At 45.7% G+C, this 15,178-nt stretch overlaps 1 protein-coding gene across 4 annotated transcripts in view; it reads left to right on the top strand.

Moving 5' to 3' along the window:
- Positions 1-15,178, top strand: part of MOCOS (molybdenum cofactor sulfurase) — a 232,946-nt gene that overhangs the window by 198,670 nt on the left and 19,098 nt on the right. For 3 of the 4 annotated variants that reach the window (XM_061589658.1, XM_061589656.1, XM_061589657.1), the window contains exons 13-14: positions 1,202-1,328; positions 7,850-7,954. In XM_061589658.1, coding sequence (XP_061445642.1) covers positions 1,202-1,328; positions 7,850-7,954 — 232 coding nt within the window. Of the gene's footprint in view, positions 1-1,201; positions 1,329-7,849; positions 7,955-8,376; positions 9,362-15,178 lie in introns of those variants that run through there. The other variant, XM_061589659.1, reaches the window with a different exon arrangement.

The raw sequence follows: 15,178 nt of genomic DNA, 5'->3' as shown, positions 1-15,178 counted from the left end.
AACTTGAGCCCATTATTCCATGTCCTGCACTCTGGGACGTTCAAGAAGAGATCCTGGCCCTCCTCTGTGTGGCAACCTTTCATGTACTTGAAGAGTGCTATCATATCTCCCCTCAGTCTTCTCTTCTCCAGGCTAAACATGCCCAGTTCTTTCAGTCTCTCCTCATAGGGCTTGGTTTCCATTCCCCTGATCATCCTTGTTGCCCTTCTTTGAACCTGTTCCAGTTTGTCTGCATCCTTCTTGAAGTGCAGAGACCAGAACTGGATGCAGTATTCAAGATGAGGCCTAACCAGTGCTTGTTGAAGAGCACTGGGGCTAAGACTGAGCCCTGTGGTACCCCACTCATTACTTCTGCGCAGTTTGAGAAGGAACCATTGATAAGCACTCTTTGGGTACGATTCTGGAGCCAGCTGTGGATCCACCTGATAGTTGTTCCATCCAGCCCACATTTAGCTAGCTTGCTAATCAGAATGTCATGGGGCACTTTGTCAAAAGCTTTGCTGAAGTCGAGATATATTATGTCTACAGCATTCCCACAGTCTACAAGGGAGGTTACCCGATCAAAAAATGAGATAAGATTAGTTTGGCAGGATTTGTTCTTCATATATCCATGTTGGCTCCTATTAATCACTGCATTGTTTTCAAGGTGCGTATAGATTGACTGCTTTATAATCTGCTCCAGAGTTTTTCCAGGGATTGATGTTAGGCTGTCTTATCACATACTGCTCTTCATATGTGTTTTTTTTAGAACTGAACGTTGTTAATGTTGTGGGATCCAACATACCCAAGTTAGGCTATTTTTTTAATGATACCACTAAAATCTATTTTTTAATTTTAAACTGAAGTCATTTTGAAATCAATTATATATTTATTTCCATATAGGACTTAGTGTCTGCTGGACCTCAATAGCGCATCTCTCAAAACAAATGGTATAAGAGGGTTAAAAGTGTGGATATAGCACTGCATTGTTGCCTACATCCATATCTCTCTTTTTAATTTCATCCTCTATATAATCAAATTTCAGTTGTCCAAATATTGTTAGTATTCCTCGTGTTGATAGTTAGAGTTGGGTAATAGGTTTGCTTTTAAATACAACAAATCTGTCTTAATGAACTGAGAAACCTGAAATCACAAGCTAGTAAACAACTCATTTGGGTTAATATTAGCCAATGTTATTTTCCTCTCTGCCTCTATGGAACAGACTAGGTGAATCACTTCCCCCCCAGGAACTCGTCCATCGCTTCCGTGCCAACATTGTTGTCAGCACAGACGAGCCGTTTGAAGAAGATCTGTGGGAGGAGATTACAATTGGCACTCTGCATTTCAAGGTATGAAATGGCTGCAGCTGTCTGTGAGGGTTACACAGCATGCTGAGAAAGAAGAAAGCAACTCCTCGCCAGCCAGTGATTAAGGCAAGAATCTGGAACAGAATACAAAATCTCTCTTTAGTGACAGAAGTCCAAGCAGCAGCTTGTGTCGCTGTGTGTATACACTGGCTCTCCAAATAGTGCAAGTGACCCGGCATGGCACAATGACGTGATGTTATGGCAAGGGCAAGAAGACAGCCACGACTGTCAGTACTGACCAAGTGTCAAGCCAGGAGCTATGTGATCTGTACACTGGTGTCCTGTGTGGTGAGCCACTCAAGGCTATGCTATGTTGGAAGGAGGAGTGGAATTGGAGGGATCTAAGAGAATATGGATCCACTCTCCACCCTCCTCAGAAAGCCCAGATCTAACCTTGCTCATGTGGCTTCCTAGTTTTCCTTCAGGGTTTCCCCCGCTCCCTACCAGTTAGCCCTCTGTTCTTTCTCTGTTGAGCCTGCCAATTTGTTTCCTTTCACTCTGTCAACTTCCCTTGCCTGCCCTGCCGCCCAGTTACCACCTTGCACTGACTCCTTCTGGAAGGATCTTCTTTTGACAGTGGACTCTGCCTCCTTATTGGCCCTTCTGTGGTATTGCCTCAGTGTTCCATCCACCCCCAGTCCCAAGCCTCTTGAGGCTCACACTTCAGCTCCCAGCATGTACTCAGGTGTCTCCTGTGCATCTAATAATCTCTGCTAAAATTAGTATTACTTATCACTGGAGAAACATTAGACCAGCAGATATATTTGATAGGTATCTGAGGCTTTGACCCACTAATAATTACTAATTATGTTATTTATTTATTTATTACATTTATACCCTGCCTTTATTTTTCATGAAACCCAAGGTGGCTTACATATGGTTCCCAGGTGGTCTCCCATCCAGACACTAACCAGACCTGACCCTCCTTAGCTTTAGCAGGGAGCTGGCCTTATGTGCCTTCAGAATGACAACAGTAAAATGACTTTATTGAAAAATTGTCTTTTTCTTTCCTGAACAACCAGTGTGATGATGTTCACTCTTGTATGCTATTTTCTTTGTTTTCAAATTATTTATTATTTAAATTGTTTTAAATTATGATTATCGTATCTGCATGTCTGCCCATTCATTTGCAAGACCATGCTGGTACTAAGAGCTCTTGAGTTTCCTTGAGATCAGGGGTAGGGAACATTTTTAGCGTGGACCAAGCGTTTGCCCTCTCTGTCTGGCCCTTGAGACTCCCCCCGGGTCACATTCCTCACTGGCCCTGGTCCACACACTCCAGTATTGTTGCCTGACTGGAATGTGTCCTTGAGCTGTGATAATGCCTCTTGGTTAGCAGGATGGAGACGTGGGGGGAGGGATTGGCTCTGGCTTTTGCATGGTTGGAATGTATCGCACTGTACAAAAGAAAAAGTTACATCCATCGCCCCACCCTATTTTGCTTCTGGTTCTGCCTACTTTTGGCTCTGGCCCCACCCATTATTTGTATGCATCCCCCAGAATGTTGCCTATGGGGAATATGGTCCTCAGGCCGTTAAAGGTTCCCTATCCCTGCTGTAGGTAATATTATAAGGATGTAAGAGTCATGATGTGACTCATCTGAGCCATGGCTTTCTTGGATCAGAAACCTGTTACACATTTAAGGCACTACAAGCGGAGGAGAAATTTCTTCTTCACAGCAATTTTTTCACAAAGGAAGAATGACCTTAGTCTGTAGTATTTCTACCACTTTTCATTTCAGAGAAAAATAACAAAGGCAAACAATATTTCAAGATGTATTAAAAATAACACATGATGAATATGTTTTCCTTAGAAGATCAATAGGGCATGTTTCAAAACAGTTTTGTAGGGTGTTTTTTTTTTAATTACGGATAATCTAATTGTTCCTTTCCATCATGTGGTGTGGAGATAGGCAACTGACAGCTCAGCTTCAGTTCAGCACACACGTGTCTTTTTTTCTCTTTGCAGCTCAGCTGCTCTCTCTTGTATGAGTCAAGACATAGCTAAAGAGCTGTATATCCGTTCATGGGAATAGCAACAGAGTTTTCTGCTATTGAACTTAAGAACATAAGAAGAATCTGCTGGATCAGGCCAATGGCCCATCTATCCAACAACCTGTTCTAGCAGTGGCCAACCAGATGCTTTGGGAAGCCCACAAGCAGGACCTGAGTACAAGAGCACTCTCCCCTCCTGCAGTTTCTGGAAAATAGTATTCAGAAGCATACCGCCTCGAACCGTAGTCATCACGGCGAATAGCCATTGAAAGCCTTATCCTCCATGAATTTGTATAATTCTCTTTTAAGGCCATCCAAGTTGATGGCCATCACTGCCTCCCGTGGGAGTGAATTCTATAGTTTAACTACGTGCTATGTGAAGAAGTATTTTCTTTTGTCTGTCTTGAATCTTCCAACATTCAGCTTCATTGGATGTCCATAAGTTCTAGTGTTATGAGAAAAACTTTTCTCCATCCACTTTCTCAATGCCATGAATACTTTTATACACTTCTACCATGCCACCTCTTGCCTTTTCAATAAACTAAAAAATCCCAAATGCTGCAGCCTTTCCTCATAGGGGAGTTGTTCTACCCCCTTGATCATTTTGATCTTTACTGAACCTTTTCCAATGAATTTTGGTGGCCTACTCCAGTGCGTGGGCCGACATACACAAGCAAATGGGACTGAAGTGCATAAGGAGTAAGGATAAGTGCATAAGTTCTGTCAATTTCGGTTCTCTCAGCTTCTCATTTCCCCAAGCTTAAATTCAGTTCTCCACATTTTTGTAGCAATTTGATTTTTTTTAAAAAAATCCTCATGAAAATTCTTCAGCATTTTAGTGCAAATTTATTCTAATAAACACATCTTTGTATGAAGTTTTCACTAATGTACACATTTTTGCAAGGAATTTCTTGCCGTATAACCCATTTTTGTATGTTATTTTCATGCATATATTCATTTTTATGCACACTTTCCCCTAACATATGCATTTTTGTAAGCATTGTTTGACAAACAGCATTGCAAAATGCAAATAAGGTGAATTTTGAAAGATGGCTCTGTTTTGGTTCTCATACTATTTTTAGAAAGTGCAAATCTGATGTATTCAGCTCGAGAGAGCTCTACCAAAGCCTATATTGCTCTTGCCATGGGTTCGGGGTACAGTCTATTCCTTTGCTTCTATTCCTGATCCCACATGATTAGCCACTGGGTGGAACCAATGTTGTTGTTCAGTGTGACGTCCTTCCCTGGTTCTCCCTGTCAGGTTCCCACCTGCTTGTGGCTACTGCCTTTCACTAGGCACCACCAGGGATACCACCAGTCCGGACCGTCCTTTATATGGTTTCTCACTCCGCTCTAGCACAGATCTCACTAGATCCCCCTGCTAGGCAGCACCACCAGTCACGTCCTATAACCAATACTCCCAGAGACTTTGCCTGAGTCTCTCTCTAGCTGGTTACTTTTGTGACTGCGTGCTTATGCTGTTCCCAACCCCCTTGTATCTTTATAGATAACGCATACAACTCTGGGTTGCTCTGGATACTTGAATTGTTATTATTCCTCCCTTCACCGCTGCCACCATTAGATACTGTTTCTGTTCAGCCTTGGTAATTACCTTGCCCTCCCTTCTGGTATGTATGTCCCCCAGCCAAGGATCAGGCCTTTGGTAAACCAAATAAGTATTTATTAAATATCAGAAATAACAAGATTAGTTTTAGAATGTTTCACAAGCGTATGGTTTCATCTATTCCTGTTTTGTACTTGACTTATTATTAATCAGAACTCCAACTCCCTCTTTCTCCACACTCCCAACATCCACCCAGATTCAACTGTCATTCTTCCATTTATACTCCCAGCCATTCAAACGCTCAGCCAATCATCCAGCATTCTACTGCTCATGTACTCCCCCCTCCTCTTTCACTCCACTTACCATATGTCTTCTATATAAACAGCACTTACCATATTTACACTATAAGCAGGAACATCACATTCAGCACTTGCTCAATTCAGATTATAGCCACTGCTACATTATTTGCTCTCTGCTGACCTAGTGGGTTCCTGGAGTGGAATGTTCGCTTTTTAAAAAAACTTTTTTCAGATTTAATTTGAGGTGAAAGTTTTCTCCATACAGTTTTTGATGCTGCTATGACACTGTCCTTTTCTTTTCAGAACCCAGACAGAAAAGAAGCATTATTTCCTGCTTCTACCCTTGTTCCAATAGTGTTGTCCCACTCCGTTGCATCTGCTCTTACTATGGTATCTTCAGAGTAGGAAGGGACATTCTAATGCAAAAGATGGCAAGTGGGGCCAGGTAACAATTCTTCCTAAGTCTCTTTCTCAGAGGGAACATCTTAAAGAAGCCCTCCTTGGATCCCCAAGTGTTAGATAACTTCCGCCCAATTTCGAATCTACCATTTCTGGGCAAGGTCATTGAGCGAGTGGTGGCCAACCAGTTGTCAGCACACTTGGATGAAACGGATTATTTGGATCCATACCAATCGGGTTTCAGGACTGGTCACGGAACTGAAACAGCCTTGGTCACTCTGGTTGATGATTTGAGGAGGGCATTAGATAGGGGAGAATCCACCTTTCTTGTCCTCCTTGATCTCTCAGCGGCTTTTGATACTGTCGACCACAGTATCCTTCTGCTTCGCCTGGAGGGATTGGGAATTGGAGGCACTGTATTACAGTGGTTCCATTCCTTTCTCTCCGACAGGTACCAACAGGTAGCGTTGGGGGAGGAGGTATCAGACCCTTGGCCTCTCAATTGTGGTGTGCCACAGGGCTCTATCCTCTCTCCCATGCTATTTAACATCTATATGAAGCCGCTGGGAGCAATCATCAGGAGATTTGGGCTGCAGTGTCATCAATATGCGGATGACACTCAGCTCTATCTCTCGTTTAAATCTTCACCAGAGTTGGCTGTGGAGACCTTGTCCAACTGCCTGGAATCCGTGAGTGGATGGATGGGAAGGAACAAGCTGAAGTTGAACCCTGATAAAACCGAGGTACTACTTGTGGGGGACAAGAGAAGGTTGGGTGACATTGACCTGAAGTTCAATGGGGTGAGTTTACCCCTAAAGGACCAGGTCCGCAGCCTTGGGGTTGTGCTTGATTCCAGGCTGTCCATGGAGGCTCAGATTTCGGCAGTGAGCCGGGCAGCCTGGTACCAACTACACCTCATACGAAGGCTGCAACCCTACCTTCCTGTTCATCAGCTCCCACTGGTGGTACACGCCCTGATCACCTCTCATTTGGACTACTGTAATGCGCTCTACGTGGGGTTACCCTTGAAAACGGTCCGGAAATTACAACTAATACAAAATGCGGCAGCTCGACTACTTACGAATAGTCGCCGCCGAGATCACATCACACCAGTGTTGTTCGACCTACACTGGCTTCCAGTTGTTTTCCGAGCCCAATTCAAGGTGTTGGTATTGACCTTTAAATCCCTATACGGTTTCGGCCCAGTTTATCTCATGGAGCGCCTTCAACGCCACCAATTATGCCACCCGACAAGATCGGCCACACAGGGCCTTCTCTCAATCCCGCCAACAAAAACAGCCAGATTGGCGGGTACAAGAGAGAGGGCATTCTCAGTGGCGGCCCCCACTCTTTGGAACTCCCTCCCACAAGATCTCCGGCATGCCTCTTCCCTAAATGTATTTCGGAAAGCCTTAAAGACCTGGCTTTTTCAGCAGGCCTTCGGGGTATCCGGGGAGGGTTAACCGATATAATTGTAATGCCTCCTACCCAGTTTTAATATTGTTGTTGTAGATCTATTGTTTTTATTGTATTACTGTATTTTATTAATTGTATTTTAATAATTTTGTAAGTCGCCTAGAGTGGCCATTGGCCAGATAGGCGACGAAGAAATTAAATTTATTATTATTATTATTATTATAACAAGCAGGAACCAATGTTTGCTTCCTATGACAGTAGGAATATGAGGAATTTTGGAAAGACAAAAAAGGCATCCTTTAGCACAGGGTGGGGAATCGTGAGGGTCGCATTCCCTCAGCCAACCTTCCAAGGCTGGGGCCAGATGTAAAAAGTATGTCCATCTAGAGGCAAAGGTGGTGTAGCAACAGATGTAACAGAAGTCAGCCATGCAAGAGTCAGCCGTTTCTACACACACACATATTTCTTCCTCTCCATCTTCCATCCGGGTAAGCAAGAGGCATTATCACAGTTCAAAAACATACTTAAGCCAAGCAAAAGCCCTGGGGAGGGGGCATGGTGGGGAGAGTCCTAGGGGCTGGATAGGGAGACCTGGAGGGCTGCATTTGTCCCCCTGGTATGAGGTTTCACATCCCTGCTTTATCAGAAGGGTGAGAAAATACCATTGTCATGATGTACATTCCCCTGCCCCAACTTTGCCACACAAAAATGCTTGGTGCTGGTAATATGATAGAAATAGTTGCTACTGAAGTTTTACTCCCCTGTAGAAGCCGTTGCGTTGTGCATCCTGGCTAAGTGATAGCTTCAGGACCTTTTTTGTGTAATTTTCAGGTTATTGGGCCATGTCACAGATGTCTGGTTATCTGCATTGATCAAAAAACTGGAGAACGAAACAAGGAATTTCTTCAGAGCCTGTGTGCTACTAAAGATAAAAAGGTCAGTATACAAACACCTTTTAAAAAACAACCACAGCAATGACTGGATGTTGCAGGAACTCCCATTCCCTCACTGTTCTTTCCCTGCTGTAAAGGTATAACCTTGCTGGATGTAATGATGTAGTAGTAATCCAACAGAAAAAGCTCTGAAGGTTGTGTGTGTATGTGTGTAATCTACCTGTGACTGATGCAATCTTATACTTGAAATGCGCCAGCTAAGGGGCTCTAGAATCTGTTAGAGGCCCTGCTCTGCATATAGTCCTTAAGATACGTTGCTGGCTTGACATATACACTAGCCAAGAGGCAGCACTCAGGAGATGCGGCCTCCAATCAATGACCGCCTCACCCGGCTATTAAACTCAGCCTGTTGCTCCATGACCTTTTTCTATTCTGACAACTTGGATGTTTGGCCTCATCTGCCAGATCCATGGTCTTGAATCCAGACCTTGACCTCCCTCCAAGCTGCTGACTTTTGCCTTGCCATCCTGCCTGGGGAACCAGGAGCTACTTGGGTCATCACCTTATCCCAGTGCTGGGCATCTCTATGGATCATGAGAGGGAATGGGGAACTATGGGGAAAGAGCACTTCGGCAAACATTTGTCTCCTAAACACTTGAGGCCTGAGAACTGGCAGTGCAGAGATTATGGCTGGCTGTGTCACTGAGGCTGAACAATTGGGGACACTGTGACATCGTGTATTGTGTGTGTGTGTGCAGGGAACTGTGCTGGGGGCATGTCCCCATTGTTATAGATGGATGCCCTGGCTGTCATTTTTCCTGCATTGTATTGTGTATTTTTCCCCTCTCCCCCTGGGCTGAGTAAGTACAGGATTTGACAGCTTTTCCGCAGACATAGCGGCAGTGTATTTGTGTACCCAGCATAAAGTTAGCATGAGATTGTTCATTCCATCTGTACTGAACCCTGTATAAATAAGTGAATGACTGAATGGATATTAGTTTAATACATGCTGGATGGAAAAATTATAGGTTGTGTGGCATGTGCAAAAGAGTGTTTTGAAAGATCAAAAGCTGGATATGCACATAGCCATGTACAATGCTAATCGCCTGCTTGCTTTGGAGAAGCATTCTGCCTAGCTGTCAGGATGCAGGATTGGGACCCTGGCACTTCAGACGAGGAGGAGGAGATCATTTTCCCAGAGTTGTGTGAAGAGGGGGAGGCAGGCCTTGAAACTCCAGCAGAGACAGATACAGACTCTGCTCAGGAATTTCCCACGCTCACCCCCCTTCCCGAGCCAGAGCTGTTAAAACAAGAAGGAGGGGGACTTCAACTCCCTCATCAGCCAGAAAAAAGCCCGCCTGATGGGCATGACGTTCACCCTCCTCTTTCCCCAATACCAGAGGTAGAATCTTCAGAAGGGGAGGGGGCAGAACTTCCCCCTTCACCACAAACCCGGAGAAAACAAAAACGAGCAAAGGGGAGAGAGAGGTGGGGCGGGGAAGAGAGCACCCTAAGGCGGAGTGAGAGAATTCGTGCCAGAAAGCCCCCTTTATAAGGAAAGAGGGGGGCTGGGATTCCTTGTTCTGTCAACTCTCTTGCATGTCGCTGGACACGTGTATTGTGTTCCTTCATGAGAAGGCGCAGCCTCTGTTTGGATATTACTCTAATAAAGACTGAACTGCTTTCACAACCTGGTCTGGTTTCTGAGTCCAGTCCCGGACACGACACTAGCCTTCTGCAGTACTAAGCCCTGGAGGACAGTCCGTGTGCTTGGGATGGCGCCTCCCTTTGGATGTAGGAAGGACTTCCTTCACATGACCTCACTCTGGGGGAAGGGGCCACCCCTCTCTAGACCACCTCTGCCTGCTGCAGTGAATGGCCGGCTCTCACGGAGCTTCTTAAGAGCCCAGCATTTCTTCTGTGTTTTCCTCACCTTTCTCTTCTGGATCTCTTCGTTCTTCTCCCCACACACACACCATATCCTTCCTTCCCCATTGTCCACAGCCGGGGAGGGGCTGACTGGGGTATGACGAGGGAGAGGTTCTTCTCATGGACCGTGCCTCCGCAGCAAGAGGTGTGACCGCATCTTGGAGCAAGCAATGGCAGCCACTCTTACTGCTCCTTCTCCCACTGGTGGCCAGAGGGGTGTGAAGTGCTTTACTGTGGCCACAGAAGACCTAGGCTGCTTCCAGCCTCTAGTTACCTCACCACAGGATTGGTTAGGGGTGCCACATGCATGAGCGCCATGGATAGTGGGGAAGAATTGCCAGACCTGGCATGCCTCTCTGAGGAACCAGAGGCATTCCCACCCAGTAACCAGGAGGCAGGGAGACACCAAAATTTGGTGCCAAACGCTCCCAAGGAGCAAGTGGCAGAGGGAGTACAAATGCATCTAATCCCTTGCCAGGGCAGGAGGGATTCCCCAAGTTTCTCCACTGGATCAGGGGGATAGTGGCTCAGGAGATACAGAATGTGGGGTCTGCCCCCGCTGCGGGCTTGTCTGCCACTTTTACCACCTCCCCCTCCTTGTGAGGGGAAGGGAAAAAAGAGGGCAGCGCTTCATAAGAAGAAGAGGTGCACCAGATCCCCATCCCCAGTGACCTCTTCACTCTCCTACATTCTTCCTGCTCCTCCACCTCTCCCCAAGAGAGGTCACCTTAGGGGACACAGGAATGCAGCTAACAGCAGGTCTACTACTAAGGGGAAGGCTCATGGGAGGAGGGAAAAAGCACAGTAAGAGGTGGCGACTCCCTTGGGGCTTCTCTCGGACTCGGAGGCCTCCCCTTCTTCAGAAGACAGGAAGGAGGGAGAGCTCTATGAGGAAGAGCTGGAGGCCCCACCCCTAAAGGGGAGACATTTTCAATCTGAATTCTTTCCAGCTTTGGTGGCAAAGGCTAGGTGGATTTTAGAGCTTCCAGAAGAGCAGAGCAAAGATTCCGAAACCTCCATGCCCTCATCTTCCAAAGGAGCCAAGTCAACGTTTCCAGATGGGCAACCACTGGTCACTACACTTCCCTTTTTGAACTCCTTTTATGACCTCTGGAAGCAGGAAGAGGCAACACTTACCAAGCACAAACCAGCGCACCATCTGGTTAACAGACACTACTTCTTTTTCCCAAAAGTGATTGAACACCTGAGGACACTGGCAGTGGATTCACCTGTGGCTGCTCTGTCCTCCTCAGTAGTCATTGTGCCAGAAGGTGAAGGTAGGTCAAGAAATGCATGTGACAAGCTAGTGAAAGTGGCATTGCGGAGGGATTTTGAAGCAGAGGTTGCAGCATTTAGGTCCTTGGGGCTACCTCAGTAATGGGACGCACTTGTAAGCTCTGGGTGGATGAGCTTGCTCCCAGGAAGGATGTTCCCAAACCCGTCAAGGGTGGGTTGAAGAAGCTTTCGATAGCTTCAGCATTCCAGGCAGACACATCCCGGGACACTATGCAGTTTAATGCAAGGGCAAGGGCAGCCAGCACAGTGGCGCATCACAGTATATGGCTGTGTAGCTGGGAGGTGGATCCGGACTCCCAGAGCCATCTTGCAGCGTACCCCTTGAGGGAAACAACCTATGTGGAGAACCCCTTGAACGGGTGCTGGTGGAAACACATGACAAGCAGAAGGCTCTCTCAAATTCCAAGAAGGATGATTGCAAGGGCAAGCAGTCAGAGTCCTTTCAGTGCTCCAGTCCATATGCTAGCTAGTGCTCATCAGGAGGCTTTAAATCCCACTGGGAGAGGTTAGAAAGGTCAGCAGGATCCTCTTACTGAAAGACCCAGCCTGTTTCTAACTACTCCTCTGGCAGCAAGTTTCAGAAGGAAGCCAACAAAGAACAGTCAGCATGACATCAGGGCCCCAGCTCTATGAGAGGCCACAAGGGGAGACTGCTAAAATTCACAGACAAATGGGTCGAGACCATGGCAGACAGGTAGATCCTCAAAACTATTTCCTACGGCTACTCCTTTGAGTCCTCCAGACAGCCAACAGAGAAATTTACCGCCACTACGCGATCTTAGAATCTGGTCAAATATCAGGCCTTCTGCATGGCCATCAGTCACCTGTTGTCCATCAGAGTAGTGGAACCAGTCCCAATGCAGCACCAGGGTCGGGGAATGTATTACATTTTCTTTTTGGTCCCGAAGAAAAATGGAGACATCTGGGCCATACTCAACCTCAAATTGCTGAACAGGTGGCTGGCCTAAAAGGGTTCAGGATGGAAACTCTCAAGTCCACTTTGGAAGCCATCAATAAAGATGACTGGATGGTATCCATAGATCTGTCAGAGGCCTGCCTCCATATTCCAATCAACAAGAGGCACAGGAAATACCTACATTTCTGCTATGGACAATGATACCACCAGTATAGGGGTATACATGCCCTGGTCTCCTCTCGCTTAGACTACTGTAATGCGCTCTACGTGGGGTTACCCTTGAAAACGGTCCGTAAATTACAACTGATACAGAATGCGGCGGCACGCTTAATTAAGAACAGCCGTCGCTGTGATCATATCACTCCGGTGTTAGTAGATCTACACTGGCTACCAGTTGTTTACCGGGCCCAATTCAAGGTGTTGGTATTGACCTTCAAAGCCCTATACGGTTTCGGCCCAGTTTATCTGAAGGAGCGCCTCCAGCATCACCAATTATGCCGCCTGACAAGATCAGCCACGCAAGACCTTCTCTCGGTCGCACCAGTTAAGATAGCGAGGCTGGTGTGGACCAGAGAGCAGACATTTTTGATTGTGGCCCCCACCCTCTTGAATTCCCTTCCTTTTGACCTTCACCATGCCCCTTCCCTGATAGGTTTCCGCCGGGCCTTGAAGACCTGGCTGTTCAGGCAGGCCTATGGGATCTCTGGGGTAGGTTGCTTTTAATATTGGTATATTAATTATTGTTGGTGGTTTTCATTGGTTTTTATTGTATTTTATCATGTACATGTACGTCACCTAGAGTGGCTGTTAATTCGGCCAGATAGGCGACTCACAAATAAAATTTTATTATTATTATTATATTAGAAGCGCAACTGGAGTGCATACTGCAGATCAGAAAAGGTACCGCCAGGGCCAAGAAGATGCCAGCATGGTTAACGAACAAAGTCAAGGAAGCTCTTAGAGGCAAAAAGTCTTCCTTCAGAAAATGGAAGTCTTGTCCAAATGAAGAAAATAAAAAAGAACACAAACTCTGGCAAAAGAAATGCAAGAAGACAATAAGGGATGCTAAAAAAGAATTTGAGGAGCACATTGCTAAGAACATAAAAACCAACAACAACAAATTCTATAAATACATTCAAAGCAGGAGACCATCTAGGGAGGCGATTGGACCCTTGGATGATAAGGGAGTCAAAGGCGTACTAAAGAACGATAAAGAGTTTGCAGAGAAGCTAAATGAATTCTTTGCATCTGTCTTCACAGTGGAAGATATAGGGCAGATCCCTGAACCTGAACTAACATTTGCAGGAAGGGATTCTGAGGAACTAAGACAAATAGTGGTAACGAGAGAGGAAGTTCTAGGCTTAATGGACAATATAAAAACTGACAAATCACCGGGCCCGGATGGCATCCACCCGAGAGTTCTCAAAGAACTCAAATGTGAAATTGCTGATCTGCTAACTAAAATATGTAACTTGTCCCTCGGGTCCTCCTCTGTGCCTGAGGACTGGAGTGGCAAATGTAACACCAATCTTCAAAAAGGGATCCAGGGGGGATCCCGGAAATTACAGGCCAGTTAGCTTAACTTCTGTCCCTGGGAAACTGGTAGAAAGTATTATTAAAGCTAGATTAACTAAGTACATAGAAGAACAAGCCTTGCTGAAGCAGAGCCAGCATGGCTTCTGCAAGGGAAAGTCCTGTCTCAGTAACCTACTAGAATTCTTTGAGAGTGTCAACAAGCATATAGATAGAGGTGATCCAGTGGACATAGTGTACTTAGACTTTCAAAAAGCGTTTGACAAGGTACCTCACCAAAGACTTCTGAGGAAGCTTAGCAGTCATGGAATAAGAGGAGAGGTCCTCTTGTGGATAAGGAATTGGTTAACTACGACCCTATCTGGATAAGGAGAACCTTGCCACAGTTATCCATGCTCTGGTAACCTCTAGATTGGACTACTGTAATGCACTCTACGTAGGGTTACCTCTGAAGACGGTTCGGAAACTTCAGCTGGTGCAGAATGCTGCGGCCAGAGTTCTTACTGGGAGAAAAAAAATTGATCATATAACACCTGTCCTGGCCCAGCTGCACTGGCTACCAATATGTTTCCGGGCCAGATTCAAAGTGTTGGTTCTTACCTATAAAGCCCTTAACGGCATCGGACCGCAATACCTGGCGGAATGCCTCTCCCGCTATGTACCTACCCGGTCGCTGCGCTCGACGTCGAAGGCCCTTCTCCGTGTCCCAACGCATAGGGAGGCACGGAGAACGATAACTAGAGCTAGGGCCTTCTCAGTGGTGGCCCCCGAACTATGGAACGCCCTCCCTGATGAGATACGCCTGGCGCCTTCTTTGTTATCTTTTCGGCACCAGGTAAAGACCTACCTCTTCGCCCAGGCATTTTAAAAATTTTAAAATTTGAATTTAAAATTGAAAATTTTTAATTATGTTTTATTGTGTTTACATCCACTTGTATTTTAACCTGTTTTATTATGCTGTACACCGCCCTGGGAGCTTATTGCTATAGGGCGGTCTAAAAATATAATTAAATAAATAAATAAATAAGAAGCAGAAAGCAGAGAGTAGGAATAAACGGACAGTTCTCCCAATGGAGGGCTGTAGAAAGTGGAGTCCCTCAAGGATCGGTATTGGGACCTGTACTTTTCAACTTGTTCATTAATGACCTAGAATTAGGAGTGAGCAGTGAAGTGGCCAAGTTTGCTGACGACACTAAATTGTTCAGGGTCGTTAAAACAAAAAGGGATTGCGAAGAGCTCCAAAAAGACCTCTCCAAACTGAGTGAATGGGCGGAAAAATGGCAAATGCAATTCAATATAAACAAGTGTAAAATTATGCATATTGGAGCAAAAAATCTTAATATCACATATACGCTCATGGGGTCTGAACTGGCGGTGACCGACCAGGAGAAAGACCTCGGAGTTGTAGTGGACAGCATGATGAAAATGTCGACCCAGTGTGCGGCAGCTGTGAAAAAGGGAAATTCCATGCTAGGGATAATTAGGAAAGGTATTGAAAATAAAACAGCCGATATCATAATGCCGTTGTATAAATCTATGGTGCGGCCGCATTTGGAATACTGTGTAGAGTTCTGGTCGCCTCATCTCAAAAAG

This window comes from Rhineura floridana, chromosome 11 (genome assembly GCF_030035675.1).
Source record: "Rhineura floridana isolate rRhiFlo1 chromosome 11, rRhiFlo1.hap2, whole genome shotgun sequence".
Classification (NCBI taxonomy): Eukaryota; Metazoa; Chordata; class Lepidosauria; order Squamata; family Rhineuridae; genus Rhineura; species Rhineura floridana.
This window is presented reverse-complemented; position numbering and strand designations above follow the sequence as displayed.